The sequence below is a fragment of the Eublepharis macularius genome, chromosome 15 (assembly GCF_028583425.1).
Source record: "Eublepharis macularius isolate TG4126 chromosome 15, MPM_Emac_v1.0, whole genome shotgun sequence".
Taxonomy (NCBI): domain Eukaryota; kingdom Metazoa; phylum Chordata; class Lepidosauria; order Squamata; family Eublepharidae; genus Eublepharis; species Eublepharis macularius.
Genome location: NC_072804.1, coordinates 52,918,162 through 52,927,621, shown reverse-complemented (window position 1 = coordinate 52,927,621; position 9,460 = coordinate 52,918,162). Strand labels below are relative to the sequence as shown.

Sequence of the window (9,460 nt, the reverse complement as noted above, 5' to 3'; positions counted from 1 at the left end):
AGTACTGGCAGCTCTTGGGCATTTAGGACTTGGGTTGAGACTGAGGCAAGAACATCCTGAGTTCTTGCACCTCTTGACTGATTGATTGATTGATTCGGTTTATAGCCCTCCTTCTCTGTGAACGGGCTCAGGATGGGTTACAATAAAATGTTCAATTGGCATTAAAATATATAAATACAGTTAAAAACCAAAAAACAACCATAAATAACATGCAAAGCATTTCGGATAGCAGCCCCCCCTCCAATTCTCCAATCATTATGTAAACAAGCAGAACAGAACAGAAGGGGTGGGGTGAAACCACAGTTGATAATAATCTGCTGATTGCGCTTATGAGGGGCAGATGATTTTATTGCCCCCCTGGTGGGAGACCACTCGGGAGGCTCCAGTCCAAAGAGGATCAAAGACTGGCCTCAACCGTACACCTGGTGGAACATTTCTGTCTTACAGGTGTGCCGAAAAGACATAAGATCTTGGCAGCCCAGGTGTCCTCCAACAGAGAGTTCCACCAGGTTGGGTCCACGACTGAAAAAGCCCTGGCCCTGGTCGAAGCCAGCTGGGCCTCCCTGGGACCAGGGTCCACCGGTAGGTTCTTATTTGCCGATCTTAATGCTCTTTGGGGTACATACTCATTAGTGGGAGAGAACACTGCTTATACTCGTAGGGTTGTCAACACCAACTCCGGAAATTCCTGGAGATTTGGGGGTGGAGCCAACCAAGGGTGGGGTTTGGGGAGATGGAAGGAGCTCATTAGGTGTGTGATGCCGTACAGTCCACCCTCTGAACTCGCTGTTTCCTCCTGGGAAACTGATCTCTGTAGAACCGTTGCATTTCTGGGAGATCCCCAGGCCCTACCTGGAAGTTGGTAACCCTACCTAGGATCCTATGAACTGGAAAGCATCTTTGCAATCAATCATCTTCCTTGCGTGATGCAAAAAGTCCACAGCAAGGGGATCCCTGAGGAACAGCTCCTGGAAAACCTCTGGAATGGGAGAACTCTACAACTACCCGCCCTGGAGAGATACAATTTATAGGCATGTAAAATTACAAAATTGGACACGATATGGAGAAAGTACACATTCAAGCCTAAAACCAGAACTCAGATCACCCAATGAACATGAACCCTTTACATTCCAGGGCAAAGGAAATCCTCTTAAAAGAGAATGATTTAATTTCTTCCCACGTGATTTGGGGGTAGCCACCAGCTCAGATGGCTTCAAAGGAAACATTTCCGGAGGAGAGGTCAACAGATATGCCGAATACCAAAATGGAACCTCCATGTCCAGAGGCAGTCACAGTCTGAACCGTTAAGGCTGAGGCTTCCGTGCAGGGATGACACCCCTTTGCATTCTCCTTCCGCAGTGGCAACGGAGGCTGAGCGTGGCAGAATCCTCCACTTTATCCCCTTTTGCCCATCAGTGCCCTCCCCCAGCCACCACAGCAATCTTTGCCTTTTTAAAAGTAGATAGTAGCTTTACTGCTGTCATGTAATAAAGTTAAACTGATGCATTTGCTGGATGCTCTGCTGTAAGATGTTCTTAAGGCCTCTGGCAGAAACCAGACAGACCTTTGCTCTGTTCTGGCAATGTTGTCCTTGCATTCTTAGGATGTTTACTTTCAACCCTGTCTCTTACCTTGGTGACCTGAATTTTGGGTTCCTCCAGTTATCTCCTGCTGCTCCTCTTTGTTGTTCCAATGGTTTTGTATGCTTTGAAAATGTCCCAAGGAGCTGGGTGAGGAACCATGTCCCTTTCCCACAAGCCCCTGGGGCTGGGGCCCTCGGTTAATGAGTGACCGGGGCAGAAGAGATCAGCTATCCCCCTTGGGGCTTCCTCCACTCAGAGAAATCCACCGTCTTTGCCCCGCAGCATCTCAGGCTTGAGCCGCCATGAAGCTCTTTGCCATAACGCTGGCCTTGGCCGTCTTTATAGGTAAGTGGGAGGAAACCAAACAGGATGGGGGGAAGTTCTGAGTAAGCCCCCACTGCTTTGGGGACGAGTTATGATGCTTTTGTACACGGCAGGAGAGGGGAACAAACCTTATGAAACTGAAGTCGCAAACTTGGATCATCGAAAGATTCAAGTAGGATTCAAAACATTCATTTTTCTTGGATCAATAGTAACTGTAAAGTTAGCAAACTTTAGACTTTAACAGAACTCTTCCTCTTTGGACTGGATTGTGAAAATTACGGAGTTAGCGGAGATGGTTAAGCTTACAGCTCTGATCAGAGATAAAACATTGTCTACTTTTATGTTTAACTGGAAACCCCTTATTGACTTTCTGGCTGAGATGAGGAAAAATGAACTGATGATTTGTGGTTCTGATTTTTACGAAGATAAATTTGGGGAAAATAAATAGAAGGGGGGGCAGTATTGAAAAGGTAAATTTTGGAGGTACCAAAACTAAAAGTTTAATGCTTGTTAAAATATGATAGGTATTGTAGAGAAAAATGGAAAATGAAACGTATTATTTTTCTTTGTTATTTTCCATTTTTCTTTTTCTTTCTCTCTCTCTGTATTCTTTTTTCCTTTTTCCTTTTATTTCTTTCCCCTTTTTACTGGGCTTTAATTTTACTAATAAAATGAAAATTTCCACTACAGAAAAAGAACTCTTTCACTTTGAAGAATTCTGTCTCTCTCTGAACTTGTCAGCTAAGCATGTTGAGGAATCTAAGAGACAAAATTACACGTTTTCCTAAATGCTCATTGGAAGCCCTTATTCCAAGGCACATTGGACAGCATACATGGAACGCGTCCTACCATTTGATGGTAGGTTGATGCCATTTTATCTGATAGGCAGCCCTCCAATATGAACAGAGAAATTTGGACTCGGCTAAAGTCACCCTATGAGCATCGTAGCAGAAAGGGGATTTCAACTCCTTCATCCCAAACCCAGAGCTTCAGCCCCTGAACCCCCACAATACTTTTTGCCATAACCTCCACCTTGAGTGAGTGCTGCTACTCGCACTACCCACATACCTCCTCTGCTTTATCTGATGCATCTTCCCACTCCTTCTATCATGCCTCAGTCGGATGCAGTGCCTCGGGCAGTCCCATTTTCTGCTCTTCCCTGTTTCCAGTCTTTTTTAACCTCAAAGAGTAGGCCGAAGCCTGTTCAAACAGTTTTAAAAGGAACACAAAACAACGGAGGAATTAGAAAGACCAGATCCACTTCTTTTATCTGAAACATGCTGTCTTCCCAATTCCTGGGATAACAGGAATTTTTCGCTTTTTCAGGCCTAGCACCAATCAGGTGGGACAATTTCCCAATGGAGGTTCTAGCCCTTCATGATCTGTTATAGTTCCATGGAGCCTGTAAAATGGAGATGTTCTGCCAGGCCTGTGGCTGAGGCATTGGCAAGCTGTCTCTCCTGTACCTGTCTTGGCAGATTTGTGTATTTCTGCACACTTTCTGGATCTCTTCACCCATTTTACTTGGATTGTTAATAGATATCACTGATTATTTATTGGGATTTTATATTGCAGACCATTTTTTAAATGTAAATTTAAATTTTATTTGATATTGTGTTTATTCTTGTTGTAACCCGCCCTTAGCCTGTTTGTGAGGAGGGCGGGCTATAATTCAGATGGATGGATGGATGGATAGAAAGGTGGGTAGGTGGGTGGGTGGGTGGAGAGAGATGTGGGAATAACATAAGGAAGCCTAGGCAAGCAAGATTATACATGTTTATAATGAAAACCAGAGCTAAGGGGAAGAAGTTTTCAGTTACAAAACAAGTGGAAGTTTTCAACTGAAAATCTGAAGTTTCTTCTTTCCCTGAACTAAGGTTTCTCTGAGTCATACCCATGTAATCATTCGTTCATTTCCTCTTCACAGTGTGGTTAAATCAGTACTACCAGGAAGGCAATCGTGTATGACTATTCCTGTGACACAGGCCGTCATCACACGGGCATCTCTTCCGTTAAATTTACAGCATATAGCGTCCTACCTGTTATCGGCACAGTAACGTTTCTTTGGGTCACCTAACGGCTCTTCGCGCCACCAGCTGTCCACACCGAAGCACTCTGTTCTGTTCTCTCTAACCGCGCAGAAGCAGCTCCCCCCCCCTTTTTTAAATTATTCTGGCGTTTAATTCCGCTATAACGGAATAACAGCATATAAACATTCCGTTAGAGCAAAACATTACGACACTTTTGTTTTTCCAACTTTGAAATTATATAAATAGCCCTTTGCCCGCAGAAAACTCCCTGTCTGACGTGATCCCCATCGCTGAAGACTCTGCCATGGCGATTGAGTCATTTTTACTTCAGCAGAAAGTTTGCATTGTGTTATGTCGTTATGGCGTTATAAGGACATAATAAAATAAAAAAAAGGAGTCGCAGGAAGAAATGGATTCTGGGATTGAAGGGAGGGCATAGGACGTTGCGAGGCTAAATACATCGATGTGAGGCATTCACACTGAGGCACAAAATAGCGCAACTATCAAGCACAAAGCAGAAGAGAGAAAATCGCTACAGTGTTGGAATAAGGTGGGTGTTTGCCGGGAAATAGCGCCATTTTAGCGCTAAATAAAAGCCCGTGTGACGATGGCCCGTGTGACGACGGCCACAAAATGAATAAAACCTCAGAAAAGTCTGCACCACGGTAGTCTGAGCAATGCATCACTATGCTTACTCAATAGGTCAGGAGGAATTGGGATAGAGAGTGGATTATCGGAATACAATTTCCTAAGCAGTTCTCAGGGCCCCATAGCTGCTTTGGGCAAATCAAGCCCTGTGTGTCATCAGATCTGGCTAGCTGATAAAGAAAGGGGCAATGGAGGTACTTTGGGATGACGACATACCTTCACCCGGCTTGCTGTTTATATAAAGAGCTGTGTGGACAGAGAATAATCAGGAGAGAAATCTCAATGTCGTAGCAATGGCTTCTAGTGGAAGAAGGAACCATGATATTTTCTGTTGACCACCTCTTCTACAGACTCCTACTTTGACCCCTAATCTGTTTATGAGGGTCTGCTGAGCCAATGAAACAAAATTGGAGCATGGGGGATGTCTTTGTGGGGGGGAAAGTGAGGAAATCTTAGTCCATGAGATCCGCACTGTATTAATTCTGGTTACCGTTTTGCAGAAGGATATTTTAGAAATGGAGAAGAGGCAGGAAAATGGCACTCAGCGTATTCAAAGAAACTGGAGGAACTTAAAGGAGAGAGGATTTGAGGCTTCAATTAGAAAAAAACAAATCTAGAAGCATCTCATAAGATACTATGAGATTCACCCACAAAATTCATTGGTCGCAGATTCCACAAACCAGGGGAACAGTATTTCATATCACCCAAATTATGGAATAGGTGACTTCAAGTTGAGGGTCTGCTTAGATAGATTTTTAAAAGGTTAGATAAAACCAGGGGGTATTCAGAGATAGCCCAGATTTCTGCACACCCCAATTTTAGTGTTGTTATATTCTGCCCCAAAATTAATTGACTACAATTCGCTTGTGATCCAATTGGCCTTTCGACCACCAAAAAGCCAGATTTGGGCTTGTCAGAGCAGAGTCCACGCTACAAATCACTATTTGCAGGTCAGGAGCCAAGGACTGTGTACGACTAATCTTCTTCAATGCTTTGGCAGCCCCAGAGGGACCGAAGAAAAGGAGGGGATCTTTTGTGGTAGTTATCTTTGTAACTAAATATACCCCTTCAGATTCATCTGAGTTACGCAACCAGTTTTCCTTTAAATAAGGCTAGAAGCCTAGAGTATACCGTTCAGATATTAACTAACCAGATAACTAGAAGAAAGCAAAACACAAAGCACAGTTTGCTTAGTATCTTGAAACAGTAAAGCTTTCGAGAACCACAGTTCTCTTCGTCAGATGCAGATGCAGGATCTTGCATCTGATGAAGAGAACTGTGGTTCTCGAAAGCTTATGCTTAGCTGAACGCCCAGGTGTGGAGTTGGACAGGAAGGAGGGACCCAACGCAGCAAGGAGAAGCTGAAGGCAGGCTTCAGCCCGGTGGCTTTTCTTCCAGGTAATGCTGTATAATAGAGGCAAGCACAAACCAAAATATGAACCAAAATTCATCACGAACCAGGAAGGTTCGTGGTTCATAAACCGGTGGGTCATCAGAACCCATTTCTGACGAACCGCCACGAACTTTAGGTTGGTATGTTTGGATCGTTTTTCGGTTCGTCACTGCAGACAGCCTGGTACTGATCAGTTTCCTAGGCAGCAGGAGGTATGGGGGGGGTGGCTTTCTGCAGCCCCGGAAGTGACCTTCTGCTACCCTGGAAGTGATGTTTTCATGAACCAAACAAACCAGTTCTTGAACTGGGGCAAGTTCATGAAAGTTTGTGATTCGTGAAACGTGATGAACCCCCAACTACACGGCTCAGTATTTTTCCAGTTCATGCCCACTTCTGCTTTATAACCTAGAGGTGAGTGAAGAGCATGAATTCATCAATAAAAAGACCTCTGGCAGAAAGCAGCAACTGGGCTGTTTCTTTGAAGAGCCGTCGTATCCCAGGTATGATGTTTCCTGTGCCACAGCCCACACTGGATGACCTTGGGCCAGCCACTCTTTCTTAGACTAAGAGGGTTTTTGTAAAGTTAAAAAGCCCCAAAATTCTTGGGAGCGGGGAGGGGATGCAGAAACATACATTTTTGGGAAGGTTTTGGCAGAAATTGGTCCTTGTGATCAAGGGACCACAGGTCTGAAAGGGACTAGAACATTGTATGATTCTCTTGAATTCTAGCAGAGAAGTAATGTGAGCTATAAGTGGGCTTCCAACGCCATGTTGGGAAATTCCTGGAGATTTGGGAACTATGCCTGGGGGGAGCAGATATGGGAGGGATGTAAAGCCATAAGGTCCAGTCCCCAAAGTGGACCTTTTTTTTTGCTCCAGGAAAACGGGTCTCTGTAGCCTGGAGATCACTTCTAATTCTGGGAGGCCCCATTTGGAGATCGGCAGCCTTCACTGTAAACAGGGATCCTTCTATCATGTTATTTTCCATAAGGCTGAATCCTTCTCCTGTAGAAAGGTGGCCCTTTTTATGACACAAAGCAAAAAGATGCACGGTTCAAGCCCAAAGGCGAGAGCCACCCTCCGCCTCTCTCTCACCTCCTGGAAGCTCAAATTTCTTTTCGTCCTCCAGGCTCCTGCGATTCTGACCTCAGTGCTGAACCGGTTTCCAAGTTGGAGCAATTAATGAGGAACATTCAGGAATACGTTTCAGACATCAGCGGAGACATTGAAGAGCTGGCGGCCGTGGTCGGCGAATCGGATCTTGCCCAGGAGATGAAGTAAGGAAATCAGCCTTCTTTTTCCAACACCCTTCCACTCAGGAAATATATATGGGGCTAGGAACCTGCAGGTCTGGAGGAGGGAGACGACACAGCATTAGGGAATTCTCCAGCAAGAGGTTTTAAACTTCTGATGTTTTTTAGAAAAATACAAACAACGAGTACGTTGGCCTCTGCCCCCATCTTTCCCTCCCATAGCAGCACCAGGAGTCTTTTCTAATCAAGATCACATCCTTGTGGATTTCTGAATGCCTCCCAGTTCCTGAGATCCCTTCCCAGAAATTCCTTCCCCAAATCTCCAGGAATTTCCTAAACCAAGTTAGCATCCCTGTTTGGAAATGGCTTTTGAAAAGGGAGCCTCATGTCCTTAGGATGACAGACACATCTGCATGGACCTCTGCAATAAACTGCCAAGCGTTTTCCCAGGAAAGGGGCAATGTTTATTGATGCCTGGGAACAGTCAGAGCATGGAGCCAGAGAACTGGGGGACACAGGACGCCAAAATGGTTTGAGTTTTATATCCTCATCTTTAAGCATTAAACTCACTGGTCTACAACCCTGGAGAGTTGGATACATTCCGCTAACTTGTCCTCCTTTTCTTTTCCCCTCTTTAGAGACTACACTGCAGAGAACTATTCAAACATAAGTCGGCGTCTTCAGAAGATAGAGGCCGATTTGCCCAGCGAGGTCAAACGAACCCTTCAGCTGGTTTTCAGTATCCCTCCAAGAGTTGCAATTGAGGTGTTTTCCGGCTTTTCAAAACTCACTGATAGGCTGAAGTTTGCCTTGGAAGAGGTCTATGAGACGCTGGAACCTGTCGTGAGCCCCTACGCCAAACCAGTGGTGGGTCAAGTGAGAACATACGCTGATGCTCTCCGTACCGGAATAAAGGAATTAAACAAAAACCAGAAGGACAAACTGAAACTGCAAGTGGAAGAGATGGGCCCTTACGTCAAGAACGTTCAGAACCAGGTGCGGGAATTTCAGGTAGCCTTGCAACCCATGACGGATAAGGTGCAGGAGAGGTTCAAAGAAAACATGGAGAGCGCTACCAACTCCCTAAAGCCTTACATGGGGCCAGTTCTGGAAAAACTTGGAGAATACCATCCGCACTTCAAGAACTGGGTCATGAACCTTATTTCTCCATTATTTACCTAGAACAGAACCCAGCCAACCTCTTTACATCGGCATCCAAGGACGTGGGGGCTTGATATGTTGTCTCTACAATTCCTGAGGGGGGAGAGTTAGAGCACATCTGTAAACCTTCCTGAGATCGTGTAATAAAAAGATGCCCCCAACAATGAGTGCTGGGGGGGGGAAGGGTATTTTGTCTATATGACTCTCATCATCCTGCCATGGCAGCTGCTTAGAAGTTACATTCACACACACAGAAATGAACAATCCTGCAAGGGTCTTCCGCACTCTCCCATTTCCAGGTGTTGATACCCCATGCCCAACCTACAGAGAATTGTATCACAGAATATCCTGTAATTCCTTGTTCCTTAAAGATGGAATCGATTGAGTGCTGAAATGCTGGGAAAAGGTGAGAAAAAAGGCAACCGAGATTATCCAGGGGTCTGAGCATTCTCTCCTAAAAAAGAATGATAGGATTACAGCCACAAGTTTTGGGGATGGTCACCAACTCAATAGCATCAAAGGAAATATTTCTGGAGGGTAGGTCAGCTGATACTCAGGAGTGCAACATGGAACCTCCATGTTCAGAGTCAGTCACACTCAATCATTATGACTGAGGCTTCCCTGCAAGGAAGATACCCCTTTGCATTTTCCTTCTGCAATGGAGGCCGAGCATGGCAGAATCCTCCATGCTATCTCCTTGTAGGCGTCCATGCCCCCTGCCCCTGGACACCAAAGTTCTCTTTGCCTTTTTAAAAATCGATGGTAGCTTTACTCCTATAGTGGAATGAAGGTATAGCTGCCATTTTTTATATGCTCTGCTGTAAGGTTTCCTTAAGGCTTCTGGCAGAAACAAGACAGACGGTAGTTCTGATCTGGAAATGTTGTCCTTGCATTCTTAGGATGTTTACGGTCAATCCTCTCTCTTACCTTAGTGACCCGAAGTTTGGGTTTCTCCAGTTATCTCCTGCTGCTCCTCCCTGTTGTTCCAAGGGTTTTGTATGCTTTGGCAATGTCCAGAGGAGCAAGGTGAGGCAACATGCCCCTTTCCCACAAGCCCCTGGGGCTGGG

The 9,460-nt window shown here is 45.1% G+C and overlaps 1 protein-coding gene and 1 long non-coding RNA gene across 3 annotated transcripts; one reads left to right on the top strand and one right to left on the bottom strand.

The window, feature by feature from the left end:
* The first annotated feature begins 496 nt into the window (after positions 1 to 496).
* LOC129343377 (uncharacterized) lies at positions 497 to 8,561 on the top strand. Of its 2 annotated transcripts, XM_054999559.1 has the most exons (4): positions 497 to 582; positions 1,135 to 1,928; positions 7,108 to 7,255; positions 7,870 to 8,561. In XM_054999559.1, the coding sequence occupies exons 2-4, from the start codon at positions 1,886 to 1,888 to the stop codon at positions 8,411 to 8,413; spliced, it is 735 nt and encodes a 244-aa protein (XP_054855534.1). In that variant the 5' UTR covers positions 497 to 582; positions 1,135 to 1,885; the 3' UTR covers positions 8,414 to 8,561. The 2 variants fall into 2 exon arrangements, with proteins under 2 accessions (XP_054855534.1, XP_054855533.1); XM_054999558.1 differs by lacking the exon at positions 497 to 582 and having other exon boundaries at positions 1,003 to 1,928.
* LOC129343378 (uncharacterized) lies at positions 931 to 9,388 on the bottom strand. Its single transcript, XR_008598291.1, has 4 exons — positions 9,320 to 9,388; positions 7,074 to 7,328; positions 2,976 to 3,107; positions 931 to 1,010 (listed from the first exon to the last, which is right to left on the bottom strand). It is a non-coding gene; the product is annotated as an uncharacterized LOC129343378 (long non-coding RNA).
* Positions 9,389 to 9,460: the final 72 nt, after the last annotated feature.